This window comes from Amphiura filiformis, chromosome 1 (genome assembly GCF_039555335.1).
Source record: "Amphiura filiformis chromosome 1, Afil_fr2py, whole genome shotgun sequence".
Lineage (NCBI taxonomy): Eukaryota > Metazoa > Echinodermata > Ophiuroidea > Amphilepidida > Amphiuridae > Amphiura > Amphiura filiformis.
The window spans coordinates 23,830,884-23,848,521 of NC_092628.1; the positions used below are offsets into that span (position 1 = coordinate 23,830,884).

The 17,638-nt window shown below is 36.2% G+C and overlaps 1 protein-coding gene and 1 non-coding gene across 2 annotated transcripts in view; both read left to right on the top strand.

The window, feature by feature from the left end:
- The window catches only part of LOC140172490 (complement C3-like), a 118,132-nt gene that overhangs the window by 33,843 nt on the left and 66,651 nt on the right, over nt 1-17,638 (top strand). Inside the window, exons 3-11 of the mRNA XM_072195660.1 lie at nt 750-962; nt 3,565-3,617; nt 4,899-5,045; nt 7,023-7,065; nt 8,149-8,239; nt 8,912-9,017; nt 10,186-10,425; nt 12,059-12,244; nt 16,388-16,507. Of these exons, the coding sequence (XP_072051761.1) occupies nt 750-962; nt 3,565-3,617; nt 4,899-5,045; nt 7,023-7,065; nt 8,149-8,239; nt 8,912-9,017; nt 10,186-10,425; nt 12,059-12,244; nt 16,388-16,507 (1,199 nt within the window). The remainder of the gene's footprint in view (nt 1-749; nt 963-3,564; nt 3,618-4,898; nt 5,046-7,022; nt 7,066-8,148; nt 8,240-8,911; nt 9,018-10,185; nt 10,426-12,058; nt 12,245-16,387; nt 16,508-17,638) is intronic.
- Trnat-cgu (transfer RNA threonine (anticodon CGU)) lies at nt 17,320-17,393 on the top strand. The gene has a single exon. It is a non-coding gene; the product is annotated as a tRNA-Thr (tRNA).

Below are 17,638 nucleotides of genomic sequence, written 5' to 3' on the forward strand. Positions count from 1 at the left end.
CGAACCCTTGACCCCCGAATTCAAAGTCCAACGCCTTAAAAGGCGTCAAGACTGTGAATCCGGGGGTCAAGGGTTCGACTCCCGGGTCCGTCTGAGCTCGGTTGGCTCTTTGTGTCCTTGAGCAAGGCACTTCACTCTACATGCTTAGTTCTTCGGACATAACATACATATACAATTTAAAAGCAAAGAGTATGTTCACAAGCATTCCACACGCACATATGACATTGTACATGTAAACTACGCATGACTGGAACATTTTTTCAAGCAATCATGCTATGCAGTGTTGTTACTACTAAAAGCTGCCAGTTGCTAAAGTTAGTGCTTTTGTTACTGCGCGCATCAGTAAAGTCCCAACCCATGCTCTTGTGACATTGTAAATTTGTGGTGTGCCAGTCACGTATTATGCAATGCACAACTAGCATAAGCACTGCACCCAACTGCGTGCACGACATTCTATATCAATACACAGTGTTATGAGTCTCATTTTTGTCACCTTAATACTTTTAAACTTTTTAAGGTTGGAGCATCTGCAAAGTATGCACATACATTTGCCAACACATTTTCCAATTAAAACATCTAAGTTAATGTATTACAATGTATGAGAGGTTTTGTTTGTAAAGTACAGTACTTTGTAAGAGCTACATAATAATGCATTGAACATTCAGGTGCTCTAGGAGCAGATCATGGGAGAATTTCGCCAGCTTCAATTTAATCCCCCAATTGTTGACAATTTTCTTTTCTTGGTACAGATGAACCCAAAACAGTTACTCTACAAGTTTCCCCCCAAGATGTGGAGGATGCCAGTAACAACCCTGAGCAACCACAGTATGTATATCTGCATGCCTATTCCTCCCAACCAACTGCGTTTGAGTTTGATGATGGGGCGCCAGTGTTACTTAGTTACAAGGCAGGATACACATTCTTACAAACAGATAAACCCCTGTATACACCTAGGGACAAGGGTGAGTGTAGATGCATGCTCGGGGGTCAATTGGGCTATTCCATCCACACTACCCCTGTAGAAGATTTTTGAAATATCTTCCACAGTGGGAGTATGTTTTTCAAATATAATTGGTCAGAGTTAATCATTTTGAAACCCATACTCCCCCTGTATGGCTTTTACCTATATCTTCCATAACTGGAGTAAGTATTTCAAGTGGAAGTTACCTAATTGTGTAATCTATTCAAAATTGATACTCCCTCTGTGGAAGACTTTAGCTAAATCTTCCACAGGGGTAGTGTGGATTTTAAATGGAATAGCCCATTTCACAGAAAGATGTAACAAATTTAGCATATATCTCCCAAACCCATCGTAATTAAGGACCAAACCATAGGAAATTTATAAACTGGCCTCAAAAAGAAAATTTTTTACAAGGTCGTATCTTAAAATCCTGTCGATAAAAATGAACCAAAATTGCACTACAGGATTACTTTAATAATCTACTCTACTGGTCAGTAACCAAAAAGTTATGCAACTGACACAACAGCAAAATTCAGCCGGCACAAACATGGAACAGCTTCCTGGACCATATTCACAGCCCAATAATTGGCACCCAATGCTAGAAATCTGTGAGTAACTGGAATAGTGTGGAACAAGACCTGTTTCTTGAAGAAAGTGTGTGAAAAGCAGAAGCAGCCCCGTTCCACTAACTCTTGGGAAATAATCACTGTAAGGATCTTGTACGCATTCTTACAGATTTCTTTTGCTGGGTGCCAACTATTCGTCTGTGAATGTGGTCCAGGAAGCTGTTCTGTGTCAGTACATTTTGCTGTTGTGTCACTTGGACAACTGTTTTGTTATTGATATGTGTTTAGAGTAGAGTATTGAAGTAATCCTGTGTGAAATTTTTTTGAGGCCAGTTTATGTTAGAGTTGTGACAGGGTAAAGGACTTATAACACATCACAATTGTCATAGGTGAAATAAACCCAGGGTTGGATGTTTTGGATGTTGTTTGTACTAATGCTTAAAACATACTTGTAAAAAAATACATGTAACTAAAAAACAAGGTAAGTATTTCAAAGAAAAGTTCTCCTATCTTTAATATGAATATTCATCACTGAAGAATCTCCGAAAATTATATTTTGAATGTTGCTTAGTGAAAATTTGCATGAGAGTTCTTTTTTGATCCTACATTGTATGTAATTTTGGTAGTCGAGTTTCAAATTTGAAAACTGATCTCTTACGCGGGTCTCTTACATAATTTATTGTCTAAGTTTCATGTTATTGCTGGTATTGCAAAAACAGGTGCTTGCAGTAGGTTCATGGCACTTTAATTTTAATTTGATAATATTAATACATGTGATTGTTTGTTTATTGTAATTTAGATGGAAATAGCCTCAATAGGTAAATTGCTCCTTTAAAAAATTATTCTGATATGTATGCATGTATGTATATCACTTTAAGTTTTAAAACGCAAGAGGAACTAAAAGTGATTTTATAAATGAACTCTCCCAGTGCAAATGTTGTTGCTTGTTTTTAATGCACATAAAAGTGAGATTAAATTACCAGATACATGTTGTTTGTGTTGGTATGCTTATAAGTTGTTTTGGCAGAACAGGATGAAGGCAAAGGTTTCATAAGTTCCTTATCGGTCAAATCTTCATGAGCTATGAAGTAATTTGATTGTTAATGTTGTTCATTGAGGAAGTTACTGGTAAAAAATTGCACCATTACAATTTCCTGTAACAGTTTCAGATTATACAGGACATTAACTGCCAAATGATATTAATTGCCAGTGGGTTTCCCGGGGATTTCCCCCAAAAGATTTATAAGTGGAGTGTTAAACTTCTCGAGAGTTCTCTTTATCAAACCAGTGTGGCTTGTAGAAAATAATCCACTATGGAATATGCCACAAACAGTGATCAAACCTAATCAACAGCCACATCCCCCATTTTTCATCATCAAAATGGAGATTTTGGTATCAGAAGAAAGCTCATAGTACAACACTCCTGAGGTATTTCGTTTAGTTGGTGTGACCAAAAAATGTGGTGACTTGGGAAGTTGTGGTAACCACACCGGAAGTGTCCTATCGGGGATTATTATACATATTTTTGTTACAAAACTGCTGGAGCAATGCAACACAAAATTTGGAAACATTGTTTTAATGGAGGCCTCCATGACTAATAAAAAAATCAGACCACATCTCATTAACCAATGTTCACTCAAGTTTCACCTACAAGGTATAAATTAATATTTAAAGAAATTTATTGACAGACTAAATCATTGAGATCCTACTTTTTGCAATTTTCAAATGAATAAGAATATTAATGTTTAAATATTCCTATTCTTTTGTTTATAATGCTTTTTAACTTTGTTTTTCTTATTCTGGGCTGATACCTGTACCATTGCTAGAAATCACGCAGGTGGGACTCTAAATTGAGAAAATCATCCAGTTTGGAAAAATGTGTGTGCCTTTTCAACTTGATATTCTTCTAGTCATGTTTTTGGTTGGACATGGGCTGGTAATCTGAAGTGCAAACATTTACAAAATGTATGTGTTTAATATAAAACACCAGTTGATTGAGAATTGATACATCTTCATATAACATTTGTTTCATTTTAGTGTTTATCCGAGTGGTTGCTGTGGATCAACAGATGAGACCATCACTGGAAAAGGTTTGTTTTTTCTTAAGAAATAATAATGATATACCTCTTGTCCAGTTAGCTCAATTGGTAAGGCATTAATTAGTTTGTATGCAAAAACAAGTTGGACCAGGTCCAACTTTAGACCTGGTCTAACTGTGGAGATTAGTCTCTCAGAGAAGGAACTTTTTGATATTTACATAGCTTATTCTATATTATTGTACATGTAGATCCTGGGCATAAGGGCAAATACATGTAACTTAATATTAGATGGCTGCAGTTCAACTTTTGACTTTGCTAGGAGTAAAGGAGGAAAAGAAAAGAGTAATAAAAGGATCCCTCCGTAATTCTAAAACATTTTAGTTTAGGATTATGGTTAGGGATAAGGTTAGGGTTAGCATTAGGGTTAGTGTCAGGGATTAGGCTCTGGTTAGGGTCAGAGATAGGATTAGAGTCGGGGTTATGTTAGGCCTGCCCTAATCGACATTCTAATAAAACACCAGACTTGAAACTACTGACATGACAACAGCAATGCAAGACAGGACACCACTCGACGTAGGCAGGTATGTTTAAGATTATGATTACAGATTGAGTGCTTAGGTTTTAGGTTATGGTTAAGTTCAGGGTTAGTGTAAGGATCAGGGTTTATAATTGAATACCTGAGTGGAAGAAGGGCCCAACTCCATCAAAACTGTTTTTGAGATATTAAGAAAAAAATTAATATTTTGAAAAGTTTTATAGACAGAATGTTTTCATCTTCAGGGGACCTTCACTACATGATCATACAATATCACATACATTCGAAATTATATATGATGTTTCCATGGCAACGGTACAGGTCTTAATACGAGCTGGAGTTGGGCCCTTCTTCCACTAATATACTGCAAGTATCAGTTCCGTAAGCAGATGTGTTATAAATAGCTGCAGAAATCCATTAATTGCACAAGTAGAAGCATGTAATATGTTAGCAAGAAAGTTTATTGTAGTGAAAAGCAGATTTCATGGATGAACAAAATTCCTCTTTAACCCAATATTTGTGGAAGAAGGGCTCATCTTTCACACACAAGGAAGAACAGTCTGCTGGCAATAAAATGATGGGTCTAACTCATTTTTGTAAAAAAATTGGAGTTGGGCCCTTCTTCCACTCAGGTATTCAATTATAGGGGCTACTTCTGAAAAATAACCCTCATAATTAAAGTATTTTGAACCGTTATTTGAAGCTTGTGAAAAAAATGATGTTAGGCCACAACTTACAAATTGATTGAAATATATATTACATTAAATACCCTGAAGTTTGTTCAAATCTTGTCACAGGTTCGAATTGATGTCATTACACCACAAGGGGTCATTGTGAAAAGATTTATGGTTGAGCCTGATGCAGGGTTTGCTCGTGCATCGTACCAGTTTCCTGCATCTCCTGCTTTTGGAAATTGGACTGTATCAGCATATTATGGTTATAAGGTAAGAAGAAAGGTTGATAATGTTTAGCTACTCAGATTACCTTTGTAAAGGTTTCAAAGCTTCTTTTATAGGGGAGGTGTCAGGCATAATCATTGCACATCAGTTGTTTGAACGCTAATGCGGCCAATACACAATCAATTTGATTGATCAATATTGGGGACCCTAGATGCAGGACTGGATACAAAATAATAATTCTCTTCAATATTATTGAAGAGATCTATCTAGTTTGATTTTATTGACGGTTGGACAATAAAATCACTATTATGTTCGTGTGTATACAGTGCACAATGGTAGATTTTGTATCCACTCTTGTATCTAGGGTCTTTGATATTGATCAATCAAATTGATCGTGTATGGGCCACATAACGCCCCAGTTGCTTTTTGTGATGGGGAAGGAAAAAAGGAAGGAAGAAAGAAAAAAGGAGAAGAGAAAACTTTTTCCTTGGGTGCGGTTTTGAACCCCTGACCCCTTGGTTGCCACACCCGTGCACAGTCCTACCTTGCCACAGGGGCATGGTGTAGCTTGGACGGCCAAGCTTTCTGTCACCATATGACTGTTTGCATGATGACGCAATCACATCACGTGGGATACCTGCGCATGCAAATGCTTTGTGAATTGAGGTTTTTTAATGTTTGGTTCGGTTAGGGTTAATTTACACATATATATAGGAGAAAAATTAAGGTGTTATTAGCCCTAACACCCCATTTGCTTTTTGGTGAAGGGGAAGGAAAGAAAGAAGAAAAACTTTTTTTCTTGGGTGCAGTTTTGAACCCCTGACCCCTCAGGTACCATACCCGTGCACGGGCCTACCTTGCCACAGGGGTGTAGCTTGCCCGGTCAAGTTTTCCGTCACCATATGACTGTTGGAATGATGACACAATCGAATCATGTGGAATAAATGTGCATGCAAATGCTTTGTGAATTGAGGTTTTTTTGATATTTGGTTCGGTTAGGGTTAAGGGTATTGTGACAAATCTGAATATTATTTATTTTTTGAACCATGCAGCTATTCGGATATTCAAAGGTCCAAGGAAAATGATTGGATTTTTCACAATATCCTCTCAAAAAAATAAATACTGCAAAGTCATTAACCTCATTCATAATCATAACAGTGACAGTTTTTGATTCCATCTGTACCATTTTTTTCTTTTAAACTTGAAACAAAATATAATTGTAACTTTTATCCCTGTAAAAAAATAAATAGTCAGCTAGGGAAGTAATTGCTTTAGCTACAAAAATTGTCACAAAATTTAATGTTTAAGCTCCTGCCCTTGCATAAGGCATTAATTTACAAAAACAATGTTTAAGCTCCTGCCCTTGCATAAGCCATTAATGTACAAAAATAATGTTTAAGCTCCTGCCCTTGCATAAGCCATTAATGTACAAAAATAATGTTTAAGCTCCTGCCCTTGCATAAGCCATTAATGTACAAAAATAATGTTTAAGCTCCTGCCCTTGCATAAGCCATTAATGTACAAAAATAATGTTTAAGCTCCTGCCCTTGCATAAGCCATTAATGTACATAAATAGTGTTTAAGCTCTTGCCGTTGCTTAAGCCCTAACATACAAAAACAATGTTTAAGCTCTTGCAATTGCTTAAGCTCTTAATATACAAAAACAATGTTTAAGCTCTTGCCCTTGCTAAAGCAATTAATTTACAAAAATAATGTTTAAGCTCTTGTCTTTGCCCTTACCCTCTTGCCCTTAATAATACAAAAATAAATGTCCACATGTCGATAGTTTAAAATCTTGTGGAGCCTTTTTCATTCCTGCTGACCCCTGCAAAAGAACAAAAAATCAAAACACAAGAAAAGGGTGATGTAGTTTTTAAAATTCTTTTGGACCTACTTGTACAAAGAGAAGTAGGAATATTGTGATATTGTAGTTTCTTACGCCGGTAGTTGTCAGAAATATTATGATATTTCTTTTCTGTCTGTATGTCTACCTGTCTTTCTGTCTCTCACCCCCATTTTTAGATGAAACATAACACAACAGTGCAGTTTCTGGTAAAAGAATATGGTAAGTTTATCACCACAATTGTTGATAACTTTTAACAACGTACTAGGTAATTAGGTTTGTTAACATGGGTGAACAGGGCTAAAGGTTTACAACACTACCAGGAGCTTCCAGGGGAATTGTTTTTTACATGTTTATGCTGCAGTATTTTCAGGGTTCCCAACCACTCAGGGAAATCAAGGAACATGAAAATCTATTTGTCCAGACAGGGGGAATTACCTTTTAACATTAATGCATTTTGTATTAAAGTTGTACCACATTCTGCCTTCCCAACAACCTTGGTAAAGTGGAAATATTTCTTATTTAGTTAATTTAAATAATTACAGATTGTTTTTACAAAACCAAAATATTGGTGGTGAAATGTCCCGTGAAATGTTGGTAATAACTTACTAACTGACGTTTCATCTGTCTTGTTCAGTCGGATTTCTTCAGAGTTGTGATGAAGCTCTGCTACTGTACGACCTAGTGTTGCCAGTTCTTGAGTCGCTTTGTAGCAGAGGGTTGTAGAGATTGCTCAGGTTGTAGGTGCCCTCGTCTCAGTTCAGTGTTATTCATTCCTCTCCTGATCCATATGGATTCCTTTATCCATCGCTTGATACGTACCTTCTCCTTAACGAGGGCACCTACAACCTGAGCAATCTCTACAACCCTCTGCTACAAAGTGACTCAAGGACTGGCAACACTAGGTCGCCTCGGGGCATAGTCATGGTTTTGAGATCACCTTGGGCCTATAATTTTAACCATGCCCCTCATAGCAGTCAATATTTGTATACTATTTCTCGAGCAACAAGTGATACGCATTTATTAAACTATTTCATACACAAGAAAAAAATCCCATGATTTTCGCTATTTTTATAACTAAATTGTCACTAAAAATGTTGGAAAATGCAAGCAAATATAAATGCATCCACCAGCAAGAAAAATGAACGCGTCCAAAAGCACTGTACGTATTACGCGGAGTGCACGCCTGTGCAATTGTACAATATTTATGCACGGCTAGTAATTTGTATGCTCTGATTGCTTCTCACTATCTAGGAGTGTATTATGAATTATTTATATTGTCTTATTTCCTTGTAATTTATCCAGTACTTCCAACGTTCTCAGTGGAGATCACTGTCCAACCCACCTCGTACATCTTATCCTCATATGACGAGATTACAACAATAGTGAGAGGAAAGTAAGTGTTAGAACTTCCCTTTTTCACTTTATAGCACCAGATAATTGAATATATATATAAGGCCTAAAAAATTTTGTTTGATTGGCGTAACCCGACTGACTCTAAAAATAGGTGTGACCCTAGCCTTTTTTTCTTATATTTTTGCACCAAAAAAATGTAAAAAAATTTAAAAAAATTTAAATTAAAAAAAAAAAAAGTTCCAATTTACGCAATTTACAGCTTAAAATGTGTGTAAAAAAAATAAATTGCCGACCGACCTACCCTAACTGGACCTCAAAGTAACGTCATTGATGTCTGGAACTCATATACTCACTATGAAGAGTTTTTCGGCAAAAAAAATCCAGAAGAAACAAGTGCTTAAAATCATTAAAACTTACTTGATCTATCACTGTGGTAGATTTGAGCATTGCTTAGTAATCATGCCAATCCAAATCTTAGCCAAAATCATCAACATTTTTGTTCATTTTTGATCTCTAATTGATTGCAGAGCCATTTTTCTTTAAAGCAAAACCAGAAATAGTAGGGTTTGTGCTCGACCATAATTCTATTTGGTAGTGTGGAATCTACCTATCCGGGGCAGTTGGAAGGTTTTAAAGGAAAATTGTCATGTTTTACATTCAAGTTAAATACTTCTGGTGATTGCTCATGCCTTTTGTTTTCTATTTTGTTCAGATATGTGTTTGGTGACAAATATGTACAAGGCTTCTATCGCATCAGATATCATTTGTTGGACCAGGATGGTAGTCTACAATTGATTGAGGACAATATAAATGGAACGGTACGTCAAAAATGTCTCTTTGCCAGATTTTGTGCACTTTAGTTGTCAGGTCTAAATAGTGGTAGTCAACAACAAAGCAATAATTGGCATAATTCTATTGCCCTTTTGGTTAAGCATCTGAATTGAAATGGCCAAAATACAGGATGCAGTTTTCTAAGAAATGATTGCCTGTTTCAGACCACCGCAGAGTCATGAAGTCAGGATCTCGTGATCCTCTGTTCCTGACTTGAAGTCAGGAACTCAAGCGCGGCTTGAGTTCACGAGTTCCTGACTTTAAGTTTCCTGACTTTAAGTCATGAAAATAGGATCTCGAGATAACTAAAGTGGATGGGCTTACAATTAAAATACTAATGCTGTGAAAATTGAACAGATTTCATGAGTTCTTGAGATCCTGAGTTGTCTTAACTATTTCTTTATTTTTATATCTTTACTATCTCTTTATTTTAAACTGGCTAAGTCAGGAACTCAAGAAGTCGGGATTTGTAAACACAAGATCCTGACTTCTTGCGTTACAAAGCGAACCCACATGGCCCTTAGTTACTTCCGTAGGTTTCTGTCCATTTTGAGCTGAAATAACAAGGTAATGGGAAAGAACCCCTACTGGTTATTTTGGCCATTTAACAAGCAGTTCTATAGGAGGACATAAAGTCATAATTTTTTGAATTGTGACATTATGTCAAACTTTGTCCTGTTGACTTACAAACACAACAAATTTGGCTGATTCCATTTTGGTGGAAGTTGAGACATGTGTAAACATTACAAATATGCCAACAAATCAGGTTTGAAAAAGTCAGCCAATTTCATATTATAAGATCGTACATTATGGCTTTAAAAGGCAAATGAAATGTTTATTAAAATAGGTGTGACTTCTAATATTTCTCTAATAGAAAAGGCATTTCACATGTTTAAACAATTCAGTAGCATAAAGAAACTGTTTAAACATTTTTATCCCCCTCCCCTGGCTGCTTTAATCATTATAATTTATACGGGATATTGTGATGTATGCAATCTCCATCTGTATGGATGTATGCACATGCAAATATTTGTTTCTTTTTTCCTGATATTTTCTTGCGCATACTTATCTTATTAAGATGAAACTTGGTGTATTAACTTGTATTCCACAATTTGATATTATAAGTTTTCGTTTTATGCATTTATTTTCTTCCAGGTAAATAGTGGCAGTGGTGAGGCTTTTCATACGCTCATGCTTAGTGACATACTCGGTAATCAGGATTTTGATGATTTTATTGGCAAAAGGCTTCATATTGAAGCCTTTATAGTAGAGAGTGCCACAGGAAAAGTAGAAAGTAGCAACAACACTGTCTTGCAATTTGTGGACACTCCATATAAGATCAAGTGGGATCAAACACGAAAATACTTCAAGACAAAACACCCTTTTGAGGTTAAGGTAGGTAAAGTTTGACAGATATATTGGGAAAAATTAATAAAAGTTTTATTTGCTTTCTGTTGAAAGTTGAAACGCTGGCCATGGAAACATCACCAGCTCCAGACATTGTTTATAATGCATTTTTATGATATTTGCGATCTATCGACACAGTCTAGCAATTGCAGACTACTGTGGCTCCTGTGTATCCACCGCTACACAATGATTTCATGTGTATGTTCCCAATTGATAGCATTTATAAAACCACAATTGCATTGAAGTAGGTAGAAAACCACACACTAAGCCTTTGTCAAAATGGTCCATTAGTTGTGACAGTTTTATTATTATCATTATCATTATCTTACTATAAATAGGGGAATGTTGTATCTATCTATGTGGGTAAGTTAATCAAAGGCTCCGTCAGTTTTGATCCAAATGTCGCCAAATTCATACTGGACATCGAGGAATATACCGAGACGTTAATGCGAAAATGGTCAAGAATTGGCCTCAAAATCAGTAAAAAAGTGAGTTTTTCGCAGCAAATATAGACACCCCCCCCCCAGCGGCTGTTTGTTTACGGGCTATGTCAACCAACGCGTCCACTTGGCTAGCAGAAAACACGCCGTCGTTAGGCGTACCGTCCGCGCGCCACTTGACTCGCACGCGGGTGCGCAATCTACGCATAGCCAACTTTTGCACCGGTACGGTTTACGGTATACGGAATGGGATAACGAGATTAGGCCTACTAAAAAACGTAAGGGTACAGGAGGAAGGAAAGAAAGAAGCAAAAATAATAAAGAAAGAAAGAAAGGAGAAAAAGAAAGCGCGAGCGAGCGAGCTTAAAATAAGATCAGGAACTATTGATTAAAAAAGCTATTAAACTCTATCATCATGTAATCTGTTCAGTGATTCTTCCCGTTTTAGCAATCGCTCCCGTTAACTCAACTAGCGGAGGCCCACGCAGAGCGCGGGCATTCCACTAGTTATTATTAATATTATTAGTGTTATTATTATTATTACCATTACTATTACTATTACTATTACTATTACTATTACTATTACTATTACTATTACTATTACTATTATTATTATTATTATTATTATTATTATTATTATTATTATTACTATTCTATTACTATTACTATTCATTCTTATAACATTTATTATTATGATAATTGTACAATTTATTCTGTTTCAATTATGTCAATTAGCCCCTGATTTTCAGATTGTCTGGAGGAAAATACCTTATGGCATCACAAGTTGTGTGCTGGTCAGTCTGTATGTCAGTTAGTTAGTCTGTGTGTCGACAATTATGGTCTCATATGAACAGTTAAAATCCTCTTTCAACCGTTATTATCTTTTGATGAATCTGAGTGTGTGAAAATATTGGATCCAAAACATAAAAATTATAAAATTGGATGCTTTACGACCAATATTTATGTCTTGCTATGAGTTGTAAAATATTGGGCGAGATATATAAAACTCATAGCTCTATCATTAGTATAAATAAATATGAGTTCAATCGATCCAATTTTATATCAAAATTGGTTCAGAGCTGCATTATGTAAATGGGTACCTTCATGTATTGATGGTATCCAAGGACAAGTTAAAAAAAATTTATTTCCTTAAATTTGTTCACTTTTTTTGTTCCTGTTAGGCTGATGTGATATACTGCTATGGTGATCCAGTTGCCAACTTGAAGGTGAATTTCACTGCTGTTGGACATATGGCAGGAGGAGAAGAACACATACTGCACAGCGAAGTAGATCATACCAGTGATCAGGGGCATGTGAAAGTCCATATAAATATTGACCAGACAGGTTTACAGGATATAGTTTGTACGGTATGTTGAAATTTTCATGTTAAGGTAGTATGAACGGCTAATCAAGCTTGCAGCAAAATAGCCACAATAGCAAATTGGAATTGTGTATTAATTTAAAACTTAGAACAAACTAAAGATAAGTCTTCACTCCACCTATTTTTAGAGTTTCATAAAAATTTTACCATTTCTTATGTATTTCTTTATTTTTTGAAAATTACCTAAATTTTTCCACATTATAATTTTTTTGGCCAACATGGAGTGTGCTATGGTTTCCAAACTTTCAGGGATGGTGTATAAGCTTAATATCTAAATTCTCTCGCCAGCTTTTTTGGATAAAGTGTTTAATTTTTTAGAAAATCATTTTTTAAATTTTTGATTTTATGGAAATTTAGAAACATCTATAACTTAAAATCGAAACACTTAATTAAAAAAAGCTGGCGAGAGAATTTTCTAAATTTGATTACCTTTCATATGACACCTTGTTTGTTGAAATTGGACCTATAGTTAGCTCAAAAAAATTCTAGAATTTAGGTAATTTAGTGTTTCTAGAAAAAGTCAAGAAAATTGAAAAAAGTACTAACATTACCATTTTATATCTCCTTTGTTAAGGCCAATATCATGGAAATATGAAAAAATTGATGTCCTTTATTAAGTAGCATTTTTGCAACAAAATAAATTAAAAACCAGATTTATGCAGTGGGTATAAAGGAGAGAAAATCACATTTAAACAAATTATTTGTTTTAAAAAATTAAGCTGATTTGAAGAACTTGGCAACACGCCAAAAACATGCCGTGTGTAAAGTCTATGGGGTTTTCCAATCACAAAAATTTACATAAGTCAAAAAATTGGCAGGTGAGTTTTTGTCACCCATCTACACATTCTGTATCATTTTCAAGCAAATCTGAGCATGACACCGTAGCCGTTCATACTACCTTAAAAATATGTCTGCGTTCTTCATATTTTTAGGCTGTCCAATAACAAAAACTTCTGCCAGTGGCATAACCAGTCTCTCACTATTAAGGGGCAGCCAGAGAGTGAACATCACCATTTTTTCATGGGGGTAAAATTTGGGCGTCTGCCACAAATACCTGTTTGAAAAGCTCACTTGAGAGAAATCAGAAGATGGTGTTTCTAAGAGTTCCTGCAATGGACTTGAGATTCATACTCAATTTTCTCAATTTACTATCATAAAACTTCATAAATATAAAAAACTAGTTTGCGTCTGACAACTCCTGTCAACCAAATTTGCCACAGCTCGTGATTGGTTAGAACTTAGTAGCACTTAACGAGGAAGGTATTCATCTGGTGACTCCGGTCTGGCGAATCCATCAGTAAAAAGGAATCTCAGAACATGGTGGACAATGTCGGTTCTTTTATAAAGCAACATTTCTAGGCTTGGTTGGCATGGTCAAATAAAGTTTCCTATACCTAACTTTTGAGACGGTTGTTTGTTTGAAGGTGAAAAACTAACCGAAGGCACTCTGTTTTTCACTGCATTCTGAAATTTCAAACATCACAACAAATCCTAAACAAACCACCTTTTGTTATTTCCGACTTTTATTATAGTAATCTTTGATGAAGATTAGTGGGGTAATTTAAGAAACAAATCATAGCTGCACCATATAATGTGTGTGTATATTATATACAAAATAATGTAAGCCTAGATAAGTTGCCCAGTGTTTTCAATCCTAGCCTGGTATTTGAGGAAAAGAGTCACATTTTTTGAGAGGGGAGAGGAGGGCAAGGTGACTATACAGGGTGCAAGATTTGACAAAAATGACATTTCTCAACATTTTAATAATCATGAAAAAAGTGGGTCTTGGTCGACTAAATTCAGGTGAACCAGGACTCACTTTTTTTCCAAAATCGGAAAAGCTGTTAATTTCACCCTTGTTAACAATTGCTGGGTACTGATAATTATTTTATATTATCTGAAACTATTTTGCAGTACAGGTTTGCAAGCTGTATCAAAATTATTGGTACCCATCAGTTTTGATTGGTAATGGATGAGTCAGACACATCAAAAGTCAATATGAGATCTAAATAATTTGTAGATAAATTGCCATAAAAAGTCACAAACTATACATTCTGGACATTTCAAGAGTATCCATTGTTGTCTTTGGAAGAGGTTTTTCAATAAACATCTGAATTGATGGGTACAATCATTTTGATGCAGCAGTGGTAGGGTTACTTACTCTGCTAATGCAGTTTGCTGTGCGAGTTCCCCTGCACTGGTTTTCACTAAAAACATGCGTTGGGTAACCAGAGGTGGGTCCAGGATTAATTTGAATAATTATGAAGTTACCTACCAGAATGTGAGAAACTGAAATAAAAATGATTTTGTATGATTTTTACAGATTTGTTTGGGGGTTTTGTACCCCCTCTGCTCCTCCCCTGCATCCGCCCACTGCATTGATAGAGAAAGTTGGACAACACCTACCAATAAAAATAATAAAGATCATATCATGTCTTAATTTTTGTTGACGTATGTTGCTGTGATGATTAATACTGAAATTTGACAGAAAAGAAACCCTAAAATTGTCTTTTGAGTTAAAGTCATTCACCCTCCCCCCATGAAATTTGCTTTTCAAAAATGGAAAATCAAAAATTGAAACCGTGTCAGACAGGGTCTTAGCTAGAAATTGAGGGTTGCCCGTCATTTGAATAAAATTGCCTGTCCTAATTTGACCTTTAAAACATTTACCAGACATCTATAGCCCATTGGGGGTTCAAAGAGTTCAAATATATGCTGATATGGCCTTGTTCTACAAATTGGGTCTACTAAAAAGGTCAATTAGCTTCTCAAAACATACAATTTATAATATAGCATCCGTCAAAGGCATTAATTTTGCCCGTCCCAGGAGCAAACTGGCCGTCTAAAATGACGGCCAGACGGGTGGCTAGCTAAGACCCTGGTGTCAGACACTGTCTGGTTTCGTATCAAATCACATGGAGGCAAATTACTTCCAACCGGCCGGAAGTGGAAGTGCAATGTCGCTATAGATCCTTAGAAATATGCCATAATATGCATGCATTTCCACACAAATATTCATATTAAATCAGTTTAGGGAGAATTTGAATTGCCTTTGTTTTGTGTTTTGTTTGCTTAAATATGGATAAAGTTTGAATTCTGTTGTTAATCATGCAAATAATATACAAATGAGAGATACCAATTAGTTTTATAAACAATTTCGACTTCTTTTTCATTAAGTTTGTGTTTTACCTCAAATATACATCTCTGCCTTCGTGGGGCAATCGGTTAGCACATTGTAACGTTGTTTTTTATGCCACACATATATCGCATACCCAGGTTCGAACCCCAACCAAGCCTTTTCTCAAGCTTTTTTTCCTTTCTTTTCTTCATTTTCCTTGCTTGTGTTTTGGAATCATATTAAATTGGTCAAAAACCCGTATTTCATTCAAAAAATGTTGCTTTTCTTGTTTTTTGATTTGATTGGAGGATATTGCCAACTAATACCTGGGGGGGCAGATTATGCAATTATGTCGGAAAGTAATTTTGTTAGGCCTATATGCAGCAGGGCTGTCAGTCATTCCTAATTAAGAGTTTTTAAAGCGCAAAATTCAAGTTACAAACATTATTCTGATTTGCTCCCAGGATTTGCTATGCTGAGAAAAAGCACTTGCGAAAGATATAGGCCTATCATATAATGATCATATTTTGTGAACAAGCTTCCACCATTAACAAACAATCTCCCCCTCATCTCTACCCCTACTCATATAGATAGGCTAGTCATAGTTTGATGATGACTTGTTTTTCACCAAAAGACCGGGTAAAAAATCTGATCATGGAGCGCGAGATTTAAAAATGTTAACCAACCAACCGTCACACGCGCGAGATTCAAATATTAACCAAAGGCAAAATTGTGCAGTGAGTAAAGGTTCAAAAAAGAAATATAGAGGCACTGGATAGGAGTGAAAACCATTTATATCATGGCATCTAGCTGTTTGGGGAGCAGCGACTAATCGTGGTTCCACACATAAAAATATTTATTGGTAGGTGTTGTCCATATTCCATATGCTACATTTGTATGTGGTAACTGTGATCAGACCCATTCTACCTGGCAAATGTGGGGCAAAAATACAGCATAATTAATCCAGACTGCTCAGTGCAGTGTAAAACACACATTTTGTTTGTATTGCAGATGACTACTGCAGCAGATGATGACCTAGCCAACTTTGGGCTGACAGATACATTCACTGTGCTTCCATTCAATGCTGGGGGTGATAACACAATGAAAATTATCAGCTTACAAATAGAACCCGTAAGTCTACAATAAATTATAGGGTTATTCTGTGTTTTGCACTACAGTCTGTCCACTTAGAGGTACAAAGTAAATAGACCTCGGCAACTGGAGGTATGAGAATAATTATTTCAGCGCAATGCTTCTTTGGCGCGCCAACTGCTGCGCGATTTGTACTTGCCGAGCGCACCACGCTCTTTACGCATCGCGTCGCGGTCACGTGTGACGCAAAGCATCAATCCCCGATGCCACAAATTTGGTTTGTACTTCCATGTGGACAGACTATACCCTTACCATATTTTCCATTCAATGCTGGGGGTGATAACAGATTACTTATCCGCCCTGAACTAAAAACCGTAAGTCTACAATAAATGACAGGGTTATTCTGTGTTTTTCACTACTTGTACCATGTTTTCTCTATTAAAAGTTGCAGTGTGTTGCAGTTTCCAAAAGGGGGCATTTATTATTATTTATCATATTTATTGAATTGATGAAAAAGCGTGATTTAAGCTTAACCGTCTACGGGCGAAAGACGAAAATGACATCCGGGTCCACTATTTTCAAAATTAGCCAACGTAAATAGAGTCGCTCGGTAGGAAACAGAACATTATCACTCTGAAATTGCATTTTCATGTAAATTATGAAAGTTCTAATTTTTATGATTTGGCAATGAACTGGATGGAAGTTGGAGGTTTTATTTACAATACGATTCTTGATTGGACGTCCAGCAAAACATGGCAAATTCCAGTTTAAAGCTTACTCACATGATATGGCATGGAAATAAGTTTAAGTGACCGCTTATGGGTTCGAATTTCAACCAGCCTAATCATGAAGCTCCCGTGGCCCAGTGGTTAAGGCGCAGGTCTCGTAAACCTGAGATCCTGGGTTCGATTCCCAGGCGGGATCACTTTTTCTACTTGTCTCCTTTATTATTTGCGACGGCGAACCTGGTGAAAAATTCTGTTTACTTATTCCAGGAATGACCAATGAAATAAAGGTATTTGAACTAAAAAAGGGAACTTTTGGTCCATTGGTTAAAGCCATATCGTCCAATCGTCCAATCAACTGCAGTTTTGGAAATTAGCTTTCTTCATGGATATCTGTTGAACCATAATCTAAAAAGAGTACACTGCAGGCCTTGCCGTCTAGATT